We start from the raw sequence: 21,798 nt of genomic DNA, 5'->3' as shown, positions 1-21,798 counted from the left end.
CTGAAAGTCTCTTCTAATGCTTGTAAGCAAGTTTATGAAGAGACATAGACATTCTCAGGGTCTTTTGAGAAATGTTTAGGTAAAGCAGATATTTTTGCCTCATGTGCAGTGTTTGTTGTTTAAAGTCTGTATAACATTAGTGAGGTTTTCAAATGTTAAAATGGTAACAAGTTCTTCTGTCAGTGGCAGTGGAGACTCTCAGATGGATGAGGCTTCTGAGTTGAGTAATGGGACAAAAACACACACACATACTTGATAAAGGAGCTTAGAAGGCAGAGCAGGTCATCTGCCCATTGGAAGGTTTGTGGTTCAATCCCTGTCTGCTCCACTCTTTATGCCATTGTGTCCTTGGGCAAGACACTGAACGCCGAGTTGCTGTCTGTAAAATGACACTCGAGTGTGAAAGTGTGTGATTGTTAGATAGAAAGCACTTAGCTGCAGAACAAAGCTTGTGTGAATGTGGTATGTTGTATAAAGCACTTTGAGTGCTTGGATGGAGTAGAAAATGCACTATATAAGAACCAGTGTATTTTCTATTTAAAAACAAAAAGATGATTTCCTGCAGTATGTGCCTATTTATCTAGAGAACTGGATCACTCTAACTTTTTTTGACTGCTAAAAAATATAAAAGGAAGAAAAAAAATCACTCTGTAGGTGAACGAAAATGCATAAATACTGAAAAAAGCAGACTTTGCATCAGCAAAGATTCCATTTTCTAATTAAATCTTTTCTAATTAGCTACATATTTTCTTTCCTTTTTTTGAGGTTGTATGAAAATACCTTACTGTGAGTACTGATCACTGTGCATCACAGCCAACGGTCTCAATCTTTAATTCAGGTGTTTTCAGTCCCATTACCACAGGTGTATAAAATCAAGCACCTAGCTATGCAATCAGCCTTTATAAACACTTTTGTAAGAATGGGTCCTTCTAAAGAACTCATTGACTTTGCGTGTGGTCCTGTGATTGGATGCCACCACTGCAGCAGGTTAGTCTGTTACATTCATTCCCTCCTACATGTTTCCCAATTAGCTATAAGTCATATTATTGAAAGTGTTTAGGAATCTCTGAAATGATCTGGCAGAACATGTAAAGTTACAGAGCAGTATCAGCAAGTGCCGAGGTACATAGTGTGTAAAAGTCTAAATGTCCTCTGGTGTTAACATCAGCACAAAAACTGTGTTCCGACAGCTTCATTGGTTACCATGACTGAGCACCTCCTGTAGGTGAAATGTGCAGGTGGTGCATGTGCTTTTGTCCATGTAGTGTAGCATCCACCGATGACCACCACGGCCAGCTGTGTGTAATTTTTTTGTTTTTTGTTTTGTTTTTTATTGAAATACTTATCTTAACCCACCAACTGACAAACATTAGCAGAGTGCTAGCATATAATGGCTTCCCCTTATCTAAATAAAGATTTTAGCTCTTTATTCAGTCCTGTTCATTATTGGTGATCATTCCACCCATTGTTGGTACATGGCATTAATAGGAAGCGAGTAGACTCTCCATAGACATAATCTGTGTAAGTCAAGTTAATGCCCTTCACTCGCTATGAGTGATCCAGAACTGAACACATACCGACCAACAAGGAAAACATGTTGTTTTGCATAGCCATTGATGTTGACTCCAGTTTCCCACTCGGTTTAGACTTCAGTGGAAATGTTCCTGCTGCAAATTTATACTAAAATTATGTGTCATATTAGCTGTCACTGCACAGCCATAGCTGTCACTCCTCACCAAATCATTTAAGAAAGATTTAGAAAGGCACCAACCTGCTGTGATCCCTCAGGGCCTCACTCTGTTTAGATGCCCGTGATAGGCAGTGCGAGATCAGAACAAGGAGAGGAAACGAGTGCGGGATAAACGTTCATCCTGTTAATTAATATCGGATGAGGCAGAGAACTCCTCACATGCACACGCACTATCACACCAGGTATTCACACAACTATCACAGGTTGGTGTGAGAATAAGAGGGGGATTTCATTTCTCTGTCTTTTTTTTTTTTTCGATGTCTCTCGTGCTTTCATTCATTCTGTGTGCTGGATCAGAGTATGTGGAGATAACGCAAGCCCAAGGTCAGGGAGAGGGAGAGACAGAGGGAGGCCTACAGCCAATTTACATGAAAGATGAATGGAAAGAGGGGCAGGAAGGGTGGAGGTCGGGTGGGGGGCTCGAGACGGGGGCTGTGATCTCCTTGGGGTGCACATGTGTATGTGTGTGTGCGTGTGAGAGAGAGTTCGTGCTCGCGAGAGGTCTGTGATCTTCTGGCCTTTGTGATGGAGATGGGCCCGGCAGGCCTGACCCGATAATGACGCGACGCTCTAATAGCATTCATCCTTTCTGCCGCAAAACTACTCAAGCGGAAAAGAGAGGGAGAGAGAGGGGAAAAGTGTGAGGTGTAGATGTGGGTTTGCAGGGGTGTGTACGGAGGAGAGGGTGAAGCGCGAGGGGAGGGGGAGGTTACCTAAGCTATGTTTAAGAAATGACGTGGGGCGCAAATCATTTGTAATCTCGGAATCAGGGTTGAGAGAGAGGGAGGGGGCAATTTCTGCGCAGTTTTGTGGTTGTGTGTTTTGGAGAATAGCATTAGGTGTGTGTGTGTGTGTGTGTTTGTGTGTGTGTGTAACATTAGCAGTAAATGCACTCTGCCCGTGTCTCCTCTCTCTCTCTTTATCAGTGTATATTAGCTGTGGGCGCTGGAGCATGGAAGGCTTTCAGAACACTGGCCCATAGGGGACGGGACCCCGTGTCCAACAAACACTCACACACACACACAGTCTGACGCACACAAACACAAACACACACAGTTACTTATCATACAGGGTCATTACAGGCCTCTAACTATACCTCGGAAATCAGTGGTTTATATCAGCGCCCCATATTCTCTGTACAATACACTGCAGTCCGCTTCATTGAGAGCATGGGAATGATGGCAGAGGAGAGGGAGAATGAGACAGAAATGGGCGGTTAAGCCACCGTTTTATTGTGTCCATCGTGTTTGTCGGGGGTATCAGATTTTGGTTTTTATTTAAAATAATATTTTTAATTAATTTTTTTTTTTTACAGACTAAGAATGGCCCTCCTGTGAAGCAGCAACCAAAGGGCAGCAGTCATTCTCATGCCTACTGCTACAACTGCTCGATGAAGGGACACTTTGGCCATGTAAGTAACCCTCACTGTCTTTCCTTAGTCCAAGTGTATGCTGAATTGCCTGTTATATTACATGTGTAGGTATTTGCTATTTTGTATGTGTCTTTCTGGCCTATAGACCAAATCAATAAAGCCCAAAGTGGAAGCAGATTCTTTAAGACAAAAAAACCCAATATTTTCTTTAAGGGATATATTTAATTGTAAGTACTTTTATTATTTGATTAAATAATTCTTTACTAGTATTGTTAGTGCCAGTCCTGCCTGACTGAGAAAAGTCACAAAATGATCTCATAATTTCAGCTTACGCAGCAGTTTGAGTCAGCGAGTTGAAATTTTGAACTAACAGCTTAAAACTTCAGCTTACCTCTTGACTGGCAATTTTTATGTTTTTGTGTGTGTTTTTTCCATTGTAGAAACAAGCTTCTGTGACCCATTTTGACCCAGGAACAACCCTGAAATTCTTCCAGCTTCTGTGTTAAATAAAAATAATTAAATTCTAAATTAAATTATTTAGTTTTCATTATTTGTATTCTAAAATTTCATAAACACTAAGCTAAAATATCAAATAATCATAAATAGCTTGCTGCAGAGTCGTCACATGAAGTTAAAGATATAAATTTTTTGCAGCTATTAGTTATGTTGAGAGGTTAATTTATCCTTAAAAGGCTATGCCAACTTTATCATAAGGCTCAAATTGCAGCTCCATACAGATGTTTCTGGTCAAAATTGACTTTTTTGACAGCGGACAAGGAAACAAACACACAGACAGAGATTATTATAGTAAGATGCAACCTCCTACAGGTTTTTGTAATCAACAGTGTATTTCACATCCAACGTCTTCAGGTTTACTCATCAGGTTCCGCATGTACAGAGTTGTTTTTTGTACAGATTCTAAAAGTAACATAATCAGCGGGATTTCTGTAGGACTGGGTTTGACCTCATCTGCTGCGTTTTTATTATGTCCTTTTAAATATATTGCAGTCCTTTAAATTCTGTGTCTTGTGTGTTTTCCACAGGCATGTATACAACGGAGGATGTTCAGTGGAGTGCATCCCACAACCTCATTGATTAACCACTATGACACTGTGCAAGACATAAGCAACAGACAACACAGGATAAAGATCAGGGTTAAAGGTAAATCACATAAAGAAATAGACCAGTAAATATCTATCCTTTTTATGGCTGCAGCTATTATTAATTTTTAGGCCATGGCCTCTTAGTAGTGTGTCTTGGTCTAGGTTCAGTACTAAGCTTTCGTCCATGGGCTAAAATCCTTGGGCTACAAGCTTAAATGCCTGGTCTGTGCCAGGACACCAACTAATTTAAATAAACTCTACCAATTCTGCCGAGAAGAGCGGGCAAGTGTCCAGCCGGAATTATGCCAGAACCTTGCTGATGGCCACCAAAAGCATCTGAATGAAATTCAAAATTGTGCACTTGCTTCTTGTTTTTGTTTTTTAAGTCATTAGTGATCTATGCTGTGCAATCATTCCCTCCTGAAAAAAGAACTGTTCAAAGCAATAATTAAAAGCTATTCAGAGTGTAAACTGTAGTGTTGCACAGTTACATATGAGAAAACCGTGTTTGGAAAAAAACTAAACACAACATATCAGCAGAAACACCTCACACCATCTGTTAAGCACGTTGGTGGAGGCGTGAAAATTTGTGCTTGTTTTGCATCCACTCCAATCTACTGTGAACTCCTCTGTATACCAAAGTATTGTAGAGGCTTGGCTGAAAACAGACAGTGATCCAAAGCACAGCAGGAAACTGAAGAGAATCAAGGTGATGCAGTGACTGAGTCAAAGTCCAAACCTCAGCCTGTGCCTGTGCTCAGCGGTGCTTTGGCGAAGAGAACTGTGCACAAACGAGTGCCTGCAGACTGAAGCAACATTGTAAAGAAGAGGGGGGCAAAATTCCTCCACAATCATGTCAGAGACTGACAAAGTCATGCAAAAAAATTTACTTTTTTCAACTCTTTGCTCCTAAAAGTTGTTTCATAACCTATTCAGTCCTTGGGAGGACTTAGCTCTTCAAACTGTGCTTCGGCATTTTGGCTTCGTTTTGTTAAACAGATATTAGTCATGTGAGGTTGTAGTTAAATGCTTTTAGAACCTGATAAGGACCAAATTATTATTTTATGTCCTGCCACGTAAGAATTTTTATCCATCTGACTTTGTTTTTTCAATCATAAGAGAAAAAGACTATAATCATTGGATCAAGTCAGATCCAATTAATTATTTTTGTTTTTCTTTCCCCAGATTTGAAGAAAAATGGCTGTTTTCAATCCTTTTCTGAGACCCTTTTCACACCAGGACCCCCAAAGAAGAAACGGAAGATCAGCTTTCATAAAACCAACCACCAGTCCAACCATACCCCTCAGCATACTCCTAACAACCACAATCCCAGGCCCAGCCATTTATTTTTTAATGATAACGACTTAAGTGCTGCAACACCCAAAACAAAAAAGTTTAATAAGTACAAACAACAGGAAAGTGTAGGCAATGTTAAACCATGGAAACCTAAGAGACCTGTGCCCACCTCGAGAAACCCGCTGCCAGCCGCTAAGCCACTTTTTGATGAAGCAGAAGACTTTCCCAGAGGGGGAGGGATGGGAGAGAACAGGAAGAAGAGGAGAAGGAAGAAGAAAATGAACCATGTCCCTTCAGCACAGCCAGGGGGACACACAGAGAAAAGACCCAACCCTCTCTTTGGCTCTGTTGGCGGAAAGGTGTATGGGCCTAAAGCAAAGCAAGAGAAGAGAAAAAAGAGGAAAAATCAAGCCCCCGCGACTGCTGACAAAAAAACTGGTGCGCAGATGTACCCTGCAGAAGATAATCTGTTCTTCATTAAACAAAGAAAGCGTAGAAGATAGCATCCGTTTTAGTGAGGTTTCAATGTCAGAGTCTGTCAGTGCTCTGATCTCTAAAAGTAAAAGTTAAGACCATGACTTTTAGGGGCATGTCGTACGTTTCATTAACTCAGGTCTCGACATAAATACCTGAAATTATTTTGGCTTTAAGGGCCTTCATGGGACCTTTTCACAAAATATTTTAACAACAGTCAAGAGTTAGGTGATGTGTATGATTTTTGGAAATAATAAAAGCTGCTTCATTTAGTTGCTTCACTTCTAGAGTCCTGATTTTGTTCACAGTGGCTCAAAGTCACATTATGAAGCTTGAGCAGAGCAGCATCTTTAAAGTTATTAATAACAGCTTAAAACGAGTTAGAATGTTGAAGCTGTTTATTTACTTTCCCCATGTGGTCAGTGAGAATACAGCTGTCCCCAGATTTAAACAAGAAGTGGCCCTATGTTTGGAAATTGACAATGTATAAACAGCAGTTCACAATTCAGTTAGTCCAGTAAGTCACAGTTCTGTGGATTTTTAATGAAAAAGGATCATGGCCTTAAAGGAATCTGAATAGTATTTGCGTAAAACCAAAAATGTTTACTAAAATAGTTTCAGGAGTAATGGTGACTTACTATTTATTTCTTCCCATCGATTCCATCGTGTTGCTAAAGTCTCATTTAAAAAAATAAAAAATTTGCAAGTTCAATAAGCTGATTTCGCTGTGCTTCTGCTTTGAAAGTAGTTTTTTAATGTTGCTGCTGCTCTTGGAACCAGAAGGCAGTGTATATTTAAACACGTGTTTGTGAATAATTTCATTTTCAATTTTAACTGAAGGGTAAACTGCTGCTCTTTTCTGTAACCAACCCATACGCTTGTAATTTTTCTGTATTTATGAGCACTAATGCATCTGGTACGTACAGACTAATAGCGAAGTGATGAAAAACCAGCAGACATCTTATGTGTGTCTGCGGGATTTAACCCTGATCCTGTCATTTGATGTTGGAGAATTCTGTCAAACCTGAAAAAGATCGCTTCAGTCAGAACAGAAGTATTTCTTTTATTTATTAAATGTGATCACTTTCAGTGATGTCTTCTTGTAAGCGGACAAGTGGACTCAAATCACTGGTTCCAGATAACATGCATCACTAACAATGTGGCCCCAACACTGTTGATAATTTAAAATCAGTTGTATGTGGTCTTATTTGTTATTGTCATAGCTAAATGAAACCCTGAAATAGGAAACAGTGTGAAGTGATTCCTTTGTAATATGACCATTGGTTATCCAAAGTGTCTGAGGAAAAATAAAACTTGAATCTCTTTTGTGATTGAGGAAGAAAGCTTGGATTGCTTATGCGCTCAGTTTTTTTTTTTTTTTTTCTTATCTTCAGTGTCATTGTTATTCAGTACAATTCATAGCACTTGGCTCAGGCTGATAAATGTCATAGCTGAGGTTGATGAATGACTTTTATTTTTCCCTATGCTGGGGAAAAATAATTTGTGATCTGTAACAATGAGTCACCAACTATTTGTTAAAAACCCTAAGTGGCCTACTGTTGACATTTTGATTGAGGTCCAGTCTTTCCACAGACTGAGCAACAGTTTTTCTTTACTATTTATCTGCGGTGTAGCCTTGTGCTTTCATGATTTCATGTTTTCAAAACGATCAGCTAGTCAATTTTATCTTTATTTTTGTGATTTATTAAAGGCACGAGGTGTACACTGAAGACTGTCAACTCCAGCAGAAGATAGCTATATGATAGTACCATTTTTGTACTCGAGAAGAGCAATGAACTTGGTGATAGACGCTTCCAGTATGCATTATGGAGCCTAGTGCTCTGTGAAGGGCGGTAAAGAGCGGGGGATGCTGTCACTTCTCCTTAATTTGGATTCGGTCAGTGAACCCAGACAAACTACAGAGCCGGCTGATGGAGAGGTTTGAATGTACTTGCCTGTGTTATCAGACATGAGAGCTGAAAGATTAAAACTACACTCACACTGGGTCAGAGTGATCCAAACTTACTGTTCTAAACAAGTTAAACTCCTACACAGCTTTGATCTTTAATTGGCTCTTAAAAACATCTCTTCAGAGCTGGTGACTTTCATCTGAGGAATCACAGTATAAAAACATTGACTGATAATCATCTTCATATTTCAATCTTTCAATTTATTTACTTGGTTAACTCTGGCACAAGGTTCAACCAACATTTACAGAAAGGTAAACATCTGCAGTTGATAACATTTATTCTTCAAGTTTTCCTCCTTTATATCCTCTGCTGGTCTTTACTGACAGAACAGAAATGATGATGAACCTTTAAAAGGACACAGGGCTGCAAACGGAATTTTTTTTATTATTATTATTATTTCTAATCAAATAGTCTCATATGCCACAGGGCTTCTGTCCCACCCTTGGTGTCAAATAGGGGGAGGTCCAACAAAGGTCTGACACAGACTCTGATGGATACATCTGGCCCTTCAGTTGATTTATCTACCGTTCACTGAAGCCTCATCACAAATGGTCTACATGGAAGGGTGGGTAGCAAGAAGCCATTCTTAAGGAAACGTGAAGAAAGGATAAGGTATTCCAGATTATACAAACTTTTCACTGAAAATAAGTGGCAGCAGGTCACATGGGGTAGTAAGAGCGAATTTTATTGTTTTAGTTCAAATCATTGTCAGTATGTATGTAGGCAATCGGGAGAGAGGTGCAACAGCGAATGTCTACAGACATCTGTAAAACAGGGTGGAGGCTCTGTCTTGATTTGGGGCTACATTTCAGCCAGTGGTGTTGGGGAACTTGTCAAAATGGATGGAATTATGAACACAGTTTTTCATCCACCATGCAAGATCATCTGGAAAGTATCTGATTGGCAGCAGCTTAATTTTTCTGCATGACAATCACTGAATGTAGTAAAGGATTATCTACTTCCCATTTAAATTGTAAAAATGTAAAAGTGGCTCAAGACTTTTGCACATTACTCTAAATACTCGTACTGTGATTCCAGTGACTGCTGTAGTTGTGTAATTATGTTTTTTCCCCTACAGGAAAACAAAGATTATGCTTTCTGTAACAGTTTTGAAACAATCTTTCAATTAATTTCCTCTGGTTAAAATCGATACTGTATAACTGTTTTCTACAGTCATTGGTTAAAATAGTCCATGAAGGCCTCGCACTTGTTATTAACCACAGTTACGACAGCTTCTGAATGCAGCACGCAGGAAGCTCGTGACGCAGAACGTCGCTCCGCCCCCATCAGCAGGCAGTTGTGCTAACATCTTCAGCTCTGTCTTCATTTTTTTGGCCAGAAAAAGTTACTGAAGGAGCGCGTTGATCTCCTATGAGCATAGACACTGAGCTGGACAGACTGTTGACTCTGGCCAAGAAGAGAAATGGAGAACGGTATGTCCTCAACCGGTGACGCCCAGCTGGATCAGTCTATCCGGCAGTGGCTGCAGTACGACAAGGTGAGCTGACAGCTAGCGTGCTAGCTCAGAGTGCTTTAGCTTTGCTGTAGTCATCAAACACATTCAGGGTTATCTTTGTACGAGCGATTTTATTTATTCTCGGGCGATTACGAAGATACACGAAGATTCCAGTTAGTAACTTTGTGAGTTGAGTGGTATCCTTGACTGGTCCTTTCATTTAAGCCTGGATCAATGAACTTTTTGTGATAGTGCTCAATTTAGATTTTCATTTAAATCTGCTACTTGTTTACTATAAGTTGATATAAGTTATATTGACTTGGGTTTTAATGGATCTGTATTTTATGTTAAAGAAGTGCCCATTTCCCACGAATCACCCCGAATCAAGTATCTGCCAATTAATGACAAAATACATTATTATTATGCCTAAACTAAGAAGCGCAAAGAAGAACTGGATTCTTCTTTCTCCGTGAGAATTAGATGATAGCCTGTTAATAGTCTGGATAAGCATAACAGAAAATAGATCTGATCTGTCATTTGGAAGCAGAATCTCATGTTTCTTAGACCTCGGCTTAAAAAACACTGTAAAGGAGGGTGTCCAGTTTCTTTAGCATTGTTTTGTCTCAAATCACCACAGACTTTCTGCTTGACCATCACCAATTTGCTAGAAGATTTTATGGTCTAATGTTTGGACATATATAATGATCAGTGTGAAATTTCAGCTTCATATGTCGTGTACTTTTCAAGATGTATAGTTTTGAAAATTATCTCTTGATTCACTTCCACCATGTTTTTTTTTCACATTGCAAAATCTGAGGCCATGTTTGAGCATGAATCAGAAACTATTAAAGATAAAAGCCTGAGATTTTTCACATTCTCACCTTAAAAATGATGAGATGGATCGAAAAAAGTCTGATTATGACTGGTTAAAATATGAAAGAATAAATAAATAAACAAAGAAAGTAAAACCGAATTGTAAAGTCCAAGTAATTGGAAAAGAAAACACACTGCAAAAAAAGACAACTTTCCAAATGGGACATAGATGTATTTCACAAAAATGCCAAATAAAACATTTAGAATACTTGTCAACATGAAAAAATGCTGTTTTCATTCAACTTTAATCTGGATGGAGCAAATATGACAAGTTTTACTACAAAAGCAAAAATATAAGTAGGTCCTCTAATCCAAATGGAGCAAAATTCTAAAAAGTAAATTAAATTCTAATAATTTCACAGCAATCATTACATATGCCCAAATTTTAAACCATAAACTTTTCAGGGACGTCAGATGTGGATGAACAGAAAATATTGTAGGAATTTGATGTTTTGAGATGAAAATGACCCTTAAGCATTTTTGCTAGAACCCTTCATAATTCAAATTATAGCTCTTTTTTTTTTTCTTAAATAGTCTTTGTCAACTATTTTACATCCAACCAACAAATCAAGTCAAAGAAGCCCTTGTTCACACAAAAATAGAAGAAGTTCTCCGGGTTGCGTAACTCGTGACCACTCCACTCCACGAACACTGACCTGCCCTCCCCTACTAAATTAGTTTGAAGCTGTTTTGCTTCCAAGAACACGAGAGCTAAATTAAAGTCATCATAGACCCCTTTTGACATTTTGCCCTACAGAATTAATACTGATCTGCAAGGTTGGAACAATTACAGGTAGTTTTTCTCTACTTCTCCTCCTGTCTTAGGTGTAAAATTACGGCAGTTGTGGATTTCATAAACTGAACTGACCCTACTTTATGAAGCCAGTAAGTGACCAGTGGTGTTCCCCAGGGCTCTGCTCTTAGACTTCTCTTATCTTACACAGAGAAGTTTCCACTTGGGTTGCGTATCCACAAACATTCATCACTGCAGGTTTGCTTTCTTCAAAACCAGAAGTCAACTTATGCTTGTACTCAAGCGTCTGCTGTTACTGAGTCTTTTCATTTTAACGATTATAAATCCATAACCCTCTGTTTGGTCCCCAAACGTTTGTCCAAATTTTGCAGGAGACTCTTCCTCTTCTGTCTGCAAGCATCAGTTATTCCTAATATTATATTTATTTTTAATATCCACATTATTATTTTTATAAATACTACAAAATAACAGAATTATTTAGTGGAAAATAATTTGAAATTATAAATCAGTAAAACAGAATATGACTCAGATTTTATAATAACCCACAGTCAGCTGCTGGTCATACATTCTGGTATGTTGGTCATTACTACCATTACTGAAACAGAACCAGTCACATGGTCTTAACATGCTTACAACACAAACGTATAACCAAACTAACCCGGCTACTCCCCGACTATCAGACCTACACAAACACAGTCATTCTTGACCTTAAAGACATATGGGATATCACAAATTAGGTCACACTGGAAAAAGACCCCAGATTCATTAGTCTTGAGATAATTGTGTTACAGCGGCTTCCTCAGGGGCCCACGTGGTCAGAAGTGCCGTCCTGTCTGGACGTTCTGGTAGTAATTCCTAAGTAATTCTTACCCTCTAAACTTTCCTGTTGTCTATAGAAGCTGTTGTGTTGGGGGTTTTTTTTAATGCTAACTTTATCATCAAGTGACAACACTGTAGACAAGATTTTAAATCTTTAATTGTGTTCATTTATTTATTTATTAATTTGTGGATAATAAAACAATTCTCTTCCCCAGAACCCCAAAACGAAATCCATGGTGCAGGATATGGTGAAGGAGGGAAACAAGGAAGCTCTGAAGAAGTGTTTCTCCTCCAGGATGGAGTTTGGCACAGCAGGTCTGAGGGCAGCCATGGGGCCTGGTATATCCTGTATGAATGATCTAACTATTATTCAGACCACACAGGTGGGTCAGTACTGCAGCTCAATACGTTTCGAGTCGCATGCAAAGTTGCATATTTCTGTTTTTGATTTTTTTGTCTTTGTTTTGTGAAGAAGTTGAGGAATGCTAAGTATTTCATTGTCACCCAAAACCCCCCAAAATCTGTTTCACACTTTATTTTATAGCTGAATTTAAGATCGTATAGATTGCTTTATAGCACTTCATAGTTTATTCCTGCCTGCGTGTGAGCCAGAACCCCCCCTTAGGCAGGGCTTTTCTGGCTCTAGAATAATGGAGATTGCTCTTTTTGCACTGAAGATCTGACACTGCAGGATCAGTGAAACTATATACACAAGCAGTCCTTCAAATCACTGATTTGTATAAAAGCTAGCTCATAGTTTTATGATGATTGCTTTTATGCATATTGTTCTGAATATATATCCAACTTCATGTTCTGTAATTATTATTTTGTGATGTTTTGTCTGATTCATTGCATGACTGAAATTGTTATAATTCGGGTTAAAACCCATCAATCTTTGAATAGTTTGTGCCTTTTTTGTGAGAGGTGCAGTGTATATATATTTATTTAAAGTTATAATCAACCATTCTCAAGACCTTTCTCTTGTATCTTCCAATCCTTTCCTCCCTGACAGGGTTTCTGTTGCTACCTGGAGCAGAGTATTGGGAACCTCAAAGAGCGAGGGGTGGTGATTGGGTACGACGCTCGTGCCCACCCTCCCAGCGGGGGCAGCAGCAAGCGTTTCGCCAGCTTGGCTGCGGCTGTATTCATCAGCCGAGGAGTCCCTGTCCACCTCTTCTCTGACATCACCCCCACGCCCTTTGTGGTAATCACTTGGTTTCCTGTTTTTTCATCACTTGGGGTTTTTTTGGGATGTTGCAACACGTATTCATCACAGTCAAAAAAATAAAAGCAAATTTTATTACTTGTGGTTATGTTACAAGTGAGCAGGTCAAAAACGAGAGTGTGTGTGTGCTGAGAGTGTGAATTAGAATGTGTTACAAAAAAAAACCCTGGTCTCAACACTGTTTGGTCCTAGTTTGATCATTTAATTTTCACATTTATGAAAGGTGCTTTACTCTTATTTTTTAATAATTTTGCTAGTGAGGTGTATGACAGTGGGGCAGATGCTTCAGGGCAAATTCCAATTAAAAAATAAAATCCTCTCACTTTCCTTCAGTATACAGTGCAACATATTGCATAACACATGTAGCAGTCACCAGATTATATTCAGTTTAAAGAAAGAGGATCTGTGATTAGCAATTTAGTCTTTGGACATCAATACCACATACTTAAGTCTTATTTGTATTTCTAGGTGATTATTCAATATATCTATTTAGCCACTTATTTTATTCAGTTTTTGCTCAATTTTCCTGTTGCATTACTTATTTTCCTCATGTAATAGTGAGAACAGCACGCAATATTTATCTTGTTTTTATATAGCACTTTCCAAAACCAAGCCATAAAGTGCTAGTCCAACATCTAAAAAAAATAAAATACATAGAACAACAAGTTTCAACAAGTGATTTTAAAAAGCCAGCAGATAAAAATAACTTTTAAGAGAAGATTTTAAAGACTGCCTACCTCAGATCTTCAGTCAGGGAATTCTGTATGGCTTAAGAAACAAGCATAAAATGTCTCAATCACTTCTAAAGCTATGAAGTCGTCAGTGAAGAGCTGCAGAGGCTGCTGTAATGCGCCCTCTCCTTCAGCTACGTGTTAGAAGCCTAGCAGCTGCATTTTCATTTAATAGTAGCCTGTTAATGTTACGCTGGCTTATGCTGGCGTAATGTGCATTACAGTAGTCAACTCTGGAAGAAATAAAAGCATGACCTTGTTAAGTCATGCTGAGATAGGAATGAGTGGATTTTAGGTGTCTGTCTAAGCTGGATGAAACAGACTCCATGAAATTTTAGACACTGTGAATCAAAAGATGTCAGATTCCAAGATTAGCCCTGGGTATGAGCCTACTTACAGACCAGAGGAAAGATCCACAATCATTCAGCTTTAGTGAAAATGTAGACCATATCTCTGCAGGATTTGCCCAAAGGCCGGCATATAAACCGTCAACAGTGGTTTAAGACCTGTTCTCAGTAGGGATTCATCGATATATCAACCAAATGTTAGTAATAGCCAATACCTGCCTTTTTCTACTGATGTCAGCCCATCAGCTTAAAAATGTCATTTGCTGATGGCAGTGATATTTATCAATCTGTGAATGTCACATCAGGTTTATGCTGCTGATGTTTTTCCATTATAATACTTTTATAAGCATAGCCCCAGAATTTCATAAAAGTGTATTCCTAATTCTCACTTTTTCATCCTGATTTTATCTTTCACTGCAGTTTTGTTGTAAAGAAAATCTTTGTGTAGAACAGTTTTTGTTGTGAGTCTTCAGACAAAAAGGAAAATGAGGGGAAATGTCATTGAGCTGCTCAAATTCACCTGATGTACTCCCAAAGTAATTAAAAAAAAATGAGATTGACATTTTCCTTAAGTGCAACTTGATCACGATTAATTACCTCCATGATGGTGTTATAGCAGAAAACATTTTAACCATTTGGCTCTCAGTAGAAATGATTTCATTCCCTGATAGTAACCAACTATAACATTGTTTTATTAGTAACATTTTCAAATAGGCTTTCTTTATATTCCTTAACTTTTTTTTTTTTTTGCTTCTGCATGGTGTACTTAAAATATTTATCATATATGAGGTACTATTGTCTTTCTCTCATTCTCATTATAGCCTTTCACAGTTTCCCACCTGGGTCTGTGTGCTGGTATCATGGTGACTGCCTCTCACAACCCCAAACAAGACAATGGCTACAAGGTAAGACCTCATCATTGCCTTGTCTTTCTTCCTTAAATGCATCAATGGCTTACTGATAGTTTTATTAGTAATCTCTGCTAATTTTAAAATTGCACAGTTCCAATTTCATTTCTTTCCCATAAATTTCTGACATGTTTTGTTTTTTCTGGTTTTGTCCTAGGTGTACTGGGAGAACGGTGCCCAGATTGTGACTCCTCATGACAAAGGTATATCTAAAGCCATTATGGAAAACCTGGAGCCTTGGCCTGAGTCGTGGAACACGGAGGAGGCCCTGAAGAGCACTTTGCTCAAAGACCCCTATCAGGATATTAACACAGAATACTTCAAAGCCATCCAGAAACACTGCCATCACAGGTGCTGCATAGATACACAACTTGCTGAGCAGCATGTACCATTTAAAACATGCTAGCAATTCTACTGTGTAATGTTTTAAATGCATAAGCTGCCATGTAGGCCGTACAAGTTCAAGCACATAATGTTTCGAGGTAGAAATGAGTAATGAAGTAGAAACCTGTGGATATTCATAAATCATGTTTTGACTTCTTTTGCAGGGAAATAAACAAGAAGTCAGAGGTGAAAATTGTACATACATCTGTGCACGGTGTTGGTCACACGTTCGTCCAGTCGGCGTTCAAGGCTTTTGATCTTCGTCCTCCGTACGCAGTGGAGGAACAGAAGGATCCAGACCCCGAATTTCCCACCGTTAAATATCCTAATCCTGAAGAGGGAGAGGGAGTCCTGGTGTGTAGTCAACATTTGTCACATCCAATCATATGTACAGCTGAGTCCGTAGGATTTTGGGCAGTGACACAGTTTTAATGTTCACGATCATGGTGGATTTTAAATCAGATCATCAAGATGTGATTGAAGTGCAGACGGGGAGTCTCAATTCAAGGGTTTTTACAAAAGTATCGCATTAACTGTTTAGGAATTACAGTATAGCCCTGTACACTTAAGACTTCATCCTGCTCCTGTTTCTCTTTTTTTGACAATGACACACCTTCCTCTTTGAGAGTATTCTTGACATTTTGTGAAGTTGTTTTTCTTAACTAAGGAAATAATTTTGTAATCATGCACTTATTTTTCTCGTATTGAAATTTCCAGTGAACAGAAACCAAAATGGAAGTTTAACCCCCAAAATTAACTCCAGATCTTTTTTTCTGCTTCTATTTGTCATAGACTAAAGGAGAAGGCCTCACCTAGCAGTTAAACTGCTTGCCAGTAACGTGTCTGTGTCTAAAAATGGCCGTAATTTCGAAAGAGTTAATACAATACATTTGTTAAATTCCTTAAATTAAAGGGGAAAACACTTCAATCATATCTGGATTATTTGATTCAAATCTTCTGTGGTGGTGTACAGAGGCAAAACTACAACAAATGTTTCACTGGCCTAAAACATATACAGCTGACTGTAGTAGATGACTGGTTTTGGTTGATGGTGTAACAAGTGATTGGTTGTTTTTTTGCAGACATTGTCATTTGCACTGGCAGAGAAGGAGGGGGCCTCTGTGGTGCTGGCAAATGACCCTGATGCAGATCGACTGGCCATTGCTGAGAAGCAGGAGAGGTATGTTTGTGTGCATATACAGCTTTAATAGGGTTTGCAGCAGAGTTTGACACAGACTTATTGGGCAGGTTTATTAGGGTTGAATGAATAAGAAATTATGGTGACCCACACATTTTAGAGCTACCCAGGACCTCCAGCTGCTCAGTTCTGGGTCTTTTTGTCATTCTTTTTCATGATGATGATTTCATCTTTTCAGTTGGTGAATGATCAGACCACTCTACACCCAGACTCTTGTAATAAATGCAGTGTGTAGTTTGGCATCATCTTGCTGAAATATGCAAGGCCTTCCCTGGAAAAGACGTCTAGATAAGAGCATGTGCTGCTCTAAAACCTTTATATACCTTTTAGCATTGATCGTGCCTTTCCAGATGTGCAAGGCACCAATTCACAGATGCAGGCTTTTGAACTGACTGCTGATAACAAGCCGGATGGTCCCTTTCCTCTTTAATCTAGAGAAAATAATGTCCATTTTTTTCCAGAAATAATTTAAAACTTCTATTAATCTGACCGTGGAACAGCCTTTCTGGATCATATTCATATATGGCTTCTCCTGATGGAGCTTTAACCTGAATTGTAGATGGCACGGTGAACAGAAGGTGATTTCTAGAAGTTTTTCTGAGCCCATGCAGTGATTTCCATGGCAGATTCATGCATGTTTTTAATGCAGTTCTGCCTGAGACCCACTAAAGATCACAGGCATCCAATATTGACTTTTGGCCTTTTTCACTTGCACACAGAGATTTCTCCAGATTCTCATAATCTTTTGGTGGTATTATGTGATACTCAAAGTCTTCACAATTTTTTCGTTGAGGAATTTTATTCTGAAGGTTTTTCACAGTTTGTAGATGCAGCTTTTTGTAATTTGGTGAATCTCTGCCCATCTTTACTTGTACAAAACTCGGCCCTCTCCAAGAGCCTCTAGTTGCTGTTTCTTTTTTTAGTGCCATTTACTTTTACAGCCTTCTGTTGCTCCCCATCCTAAATTGTTGGAGACGTGTTGCTGTCGTCAGATTTTAGAAGGAGCTATTTTTAATGTAACAGTTTAAACATTACAGAATTTTTAATGATCACAGATCGATGACCCTCTGCATAAGGTATGTTCGCTTGCCTTCACTTCCATAACCTCTGTCTGTGTCTGTGTTAGTGGACAGTGGCGTGTGTTCAGTGGTAATGAGCTGGGAGCATTGCTTGGCTGGTGGATATTTCGCTGCTGGAGGGAGCAAAACTCTGACGCTGCTGCTGTGAAAAACCTCTACATGCTGTCGAGCACCGTCTCATCCAAAATACTGCGCGCCATTGCTCTGAAGGAGGGCTTCCACTTTGAGGTAACAAAGTTGTTTTTAAAATAAGATCAGATCAGTTAAATTTCCCATGCATCAAAAGATTCTGTAAGAAGATGGGCCTAACTGGAGAGGAGTGGTTGTATGGAATTCCTGCTAGTAATCATATTTAAGAGAAACTGAGATAAAAATGTGCTATGAGACTATTTAACAATACTGTTTTAGGTTTCACCACCGCACGTGTTTCAGATTAAATGTTTCAAACCATTCTCCGTGGTTACTGTTAACCAAATTTCTTACATAATGTTTGGCCAGGAAACACTAACAGGGTTCAAGTGGATGGGTAACAGAGCCAGAGACCTTTTGGACCAGGACAAGACTGTGCTGTTTGCCTTTGAAGAGGCCATAGGTATTATCACACGCAGCACACACACGCAAATGACTGTTTTCAAACTGAGACCAGTCCTGATTCATGCTTTGTGGCTAATGCACACAATGATCTCCACAGCGTCACAAGCCGAGTTAATTTTAACTGCCTAAAAGTATTCAAGTAACATAAATTTGTGTGGGATTAGTTGATGACAACAACATTTTTCTGTTTGAGTTTTTGGGAGCTCACAAGATCTAAACTAAAGTTTAAACTCAACCTAAATCTAAACTAAACCTTTGAAAAACTTGCTTGAGGATTAAAAAAAATAGCCTTAAAGTGATGGCAGTGAAACTGAAATGTATAGTTACTTTGCATATGAATAACCTGTTGGTGAACTAAACTAGATGTATAAAGTGCACAGTGGCATGGAAAAGTAAAGTTACACCATGTTGGATATTTCTGCTATGAATGGTTAAGTGAGAGGAATGTGAGCTGATCGCTGAAAGACATGAAGTTAATTTTTAACTTCTTTTGGGCCTTTCAGCTTCAGAGACCTTCTTTATCCACAAACTTCTTCTGCTGTGGCAGCTGTCAGCAGCCATGGCTTCTCTAAACAGCTACCTGTGTCTATGAAAGTAAAGAAAGCTGGTTCCTCATCTCATAGTTTAATCAAGAAGTGGCAGTTAACAGGAACAGAGGTTAAGTTGAGATCTGTAAGACCAAAAAAGGGAGAATTGCTTGAAGACCAAGGACAACCCCTATTTAACTGCAAAAGACCTTCAGAATGAGTCACCAGCAGTGCACTGAGAACTAAACAAATATGACCTTTATGGAAGTGGCTGGGCTTTTTGGCTGTAGTTGTTTCCACTTGCAAAGCTGAAAGTATTTCAGTGGGAGAGGGAACAATAGATCCAGTTTAATATCAGCGAATAATTCTGGAAGCAAAGGTCACACAATTTCATCTCTGACAAGAAAAGTATCACAAACTCACCTCAGACTTCACAGTGGACTAATTCAAGAGGTGCAAGCTGATGCAAAGCTCTCACAGTCCCCTGAACTAAACACTGAAAACTGTGACCAAGGGTTGTATCATTACTGTGAATAGAAATGCTTCACTTTCTTTACTTTACAAGTGAATCTAATCACACAATGTTGCGCTATCTTGTTAATTTGGTTAATGAAAATATGAGTCATCAAAATTTAACATGTAAAAACATCAGATTCATGTGACTGTGATCTCAGTCTTGATTATTAAAAGGTTTGAGCCGTGCTGACAGTCAAACACAAAGGCTGAGTTAATAATAAAAGTTGTTTGGGGTTAATAAGATTGTTAGTAAGTCCAACACACACATACAACATAACAGCATAGTTTCCAGCATTCCCATATAATAAGATTATACTACTATAATTGGAATCTCATGCCTTTGGATACACTGTTACTAAAAGAAGTGGCAGCTGACTACAGCAGCTGGAGGTTTATACAGTCTAAGAGTGAACTCTGTTTGTGTGTGTTGCAGGGTATATGTGTAGTCCCTCTGTATTGGACAAGGATGGAGTGAGCGCTGCAGCCATAGCAGGAGAGATGATTTCCTTCCTGGCGACTAAAAAAATCAGTCTTTCTCAGCAGCTCACTACAATCTATGAAGAGTAAGATGCACACACAGTTCACCTTGAACTTTCAATAACCTAAAACTGCAGGCTCCAACTCTGTCTTTGATTATTTCTTATCATCAGGTATGGCTACCACATCAGCAAGAACTCTTACTTTATCTGCCACGACCAGGCAGTGATCCGCAGTCTGTTTGAGCGTCTGCGCAACTATGGTGGCACGAAAGACTCGTATCCCACCGAGTGTGGTCGTTTTGCCATCGACGCTGTGCGAGACCTGACCACCGGCTACGATAGCAACCAACCCGATAAAAAAGCTGTGAGGGCAAAAACTTCACACCTGTAGTTCATACACTGAGAGCATAACAAACCTCTTAATTACACATTATAATTCTGTAAGAGTTTTCTTTTAAAACAGTTGTTAGTTTTAAACTGCAGAAGTTTTGTGTTTTTAAATTTGCTCGTCTTTCCAGTTTTATTTGTTTCAATGTCTCTCCCTCTGTCCATCTAACACTCCTTCCTCTCCTCTCTCAGGTTCTTCCCACCTCTAGCTCCAGTCAGATGATCACCTTTACCTTCTCTAATGGGGGTGTGGCCACCATGAGGACCAGCGGCACAGAACCAAAAATCAAATACTACACTGAACTCTGTGCTCCTCCTGGTAACAGGTAGGTTACTTTAGAGGCAAAGCTAGTATAAGCATACTATAGAACTATTACATTTTTCTACAGGTTGCAGAATGGCTTTATACATCTACTTTTGTCTGACGTCAGCCCAAATCCTGAAGGAATTTAATGATGGACAAAAACTTTTTTTTGTAGGAATAAATAGTTGCTTTATTTTTTTCTGAAAATAAACAAAACGCACAGTTTGAAATGTCGTAACTGAACAGTGCAACTCTAGTAATCCCTCATAATTGTCATGTTTTCTATTTTTTTCGTCTCTAACAGTGATGTGTCACACCTGAAGAAGGAACTGGATGACTTGGTTGATGCCATCATTGAAAACTTTTTCGAGCCAGATAAGAATAAGTTGCAGCCAAAGCCACAGTAGCGCAGTAGGGTCTATAACAACAAGCAGGACAAGCTGTGCTTAATATCTCTGACCAGCATGCCACATGTTGTCTTAATTCTCCAGACGAGATTCTTTTTAATTCTGGCTTCACATCAATTCATAGACATGTTAGTGACAAGTTAACCACGTTGCTCTTTTACAATTTGGAGATCTCATGATGTTTTTGTTGATAATTAGTCATTTTAAACTGATCTCAAGAGTCATGTGTTGTTATATTTTCAGTAGTCAAAATGTTTCACAGCTTCATGTTTTTGTTTTTTTAAATTTTCAGTTTACCTCAATGCCTGAGATCTTAAAGCGCACAAGTCCAACCATCTTACACCCACAGCCATTCCTGTTTTCACACTATTATGCTTTCTGTATTTCCTGTTTTGATGACATGCATTCCACAGTATGCTTCAGCATCATTTGCTTTGCTGCTAATGTCAAGAATTAGAGGAGAGTGTAAATGAGAACAGTAAAAGTTTATAGCGCCATCAAGTGGAGACACCGACTCCTCGTTTCTTCATACTGTATAATAAAATGTTAGAAGTCAGAGGTTTTTTGTTTGTTTTTTAAAAACTTATTTTCAGTATAAATTCATTTGATGGAGTGCAAATAATGTGCCGTTTCCGGTATTCTTCATGCTGAAAAATACAACTTTACTAAATAAAGATTTCTGACGGTACATGTGGAGATAAACGTGAAGTAACAAAAAAAAAAAAAACGAGGGGACACACTATTGATCTGTTTAGTGAGTTCCACGACGCGCACAGTTGTCGCCCCTGCATCCTTCGCCAGCGCGCACACTCAGCGTGCACTTGTCATGCCCCATCTGAGTACAG

At 38.9% G+C, this 21,798-nt stretch overlaps 2 protein-coding genes across 3 annotated transcripts in view; both read left to right on the top strand.

Moving 5' to 3' along the window:
- zcchc7 (zinc finger, CCHC domain containing 7) overlaps positions 1 to 7,343 on the top strand; it is a 52,684-nt gene extending 45,341 nt beyond the window's left edge. For both annotated transcript variants that reach the window (XM_031728173.2, XM_031728174.2), the window contains exons 8-10: positions 3,066 to 3,161; positions 4,166 to 4,283; positions 5,411 to 7,343. In XM_031728173.2, the coding sequence (XP_031584033.1) occupies positions 3,066 to 3,161; positions 4,166 to 4,283; positions 5,411 to 6,024 (828 nt within the window). In that variant the 3' untranslated portion in view covers positions 6,025 to 7,343. The remainder of the gene's footprint in view (positions 1 to 3,065; positions 3,162 to 4,165; positions 4,284 to 5,410) is intronic.
- Positions 7,344 to 9,208: 1,865 nt separating this feature from the next.
- On the top strand, positions 9,209 to 21,572 carry pgm2 (phosphoglucomutase 2). Its single transcript, XM_031728172.2, has 13 exons — positions 9,209 to 9,463; positions 12,083 to 12,250; positions 12,880 to 13,071; positions 14,992 to 15,075; positions 15,236 to 15,429; positions 15,627 to 15,816; positions 16,545 to 16,642; positions 17,787 to 17,967; positions 18,238 to 18,331; positions 19,810 to 19,939; positions 20,027 to 20,219; positions 20,435 to 20,568; positions 20,851 to 21,572. The coding sequence occupies exons 1-13, from the start codon at positions 9,389 to 9,391 to the stop codon at positions 20,951 to 20,953; spliced, it is 1,836 nt and encodes a 611-aa protein (XP_031584032.2). The 5' UTR covers positions 9,209 to 9,388; the 3' UTR covers positions 20,954 to 21,572.
- The last annotated feature ends 226 nt before the right edge of the window (positions 21,573 to 21,798 follow it).

Source organism: Oreochromis aureus, linkage group 6 (assembly GCF_013358895.1).
Source record: "Oreochromis aureus strain Israel breed Guangdong linkage group 6, ZZ_aureus, whole genome shotgun sequence".
Taxonomy (NCBI): domain Eukaryota; kingdom Metazoa; phylum Chordata; class Actinopteri; order Cichliformes; family Cichlidae; genus Oreochromis; species Oreochromis aureus.
Note: the sequence above shows the minus strand (reverse complement) of the source record. Positions and strands in the feature narration are given on the sequence as shown.

Coding starts and splice junctions, on each gene's coding strand:
- pgm2 (XM_031728172.2), top strand. CDS start 9,389: ATGGAGAACGGTATGTCCTCAACCGGTGACGCCCAGCTGGATCAGTCT. Junction 15,430..15,626: donor CAGAAACACTGCCATCACAG/GTGCTGCATAGA, acceptor CTTCTTTTGCAG/GGAAATAAACAAGAAGTCAG. Junction 17,968..18,237: donor AGGAGGGCTTCCACTTTGAG/GTAACAAAGTTG, acceptor ATGTTTGGCCAG/GAAACACTAACAGGGTTCAA.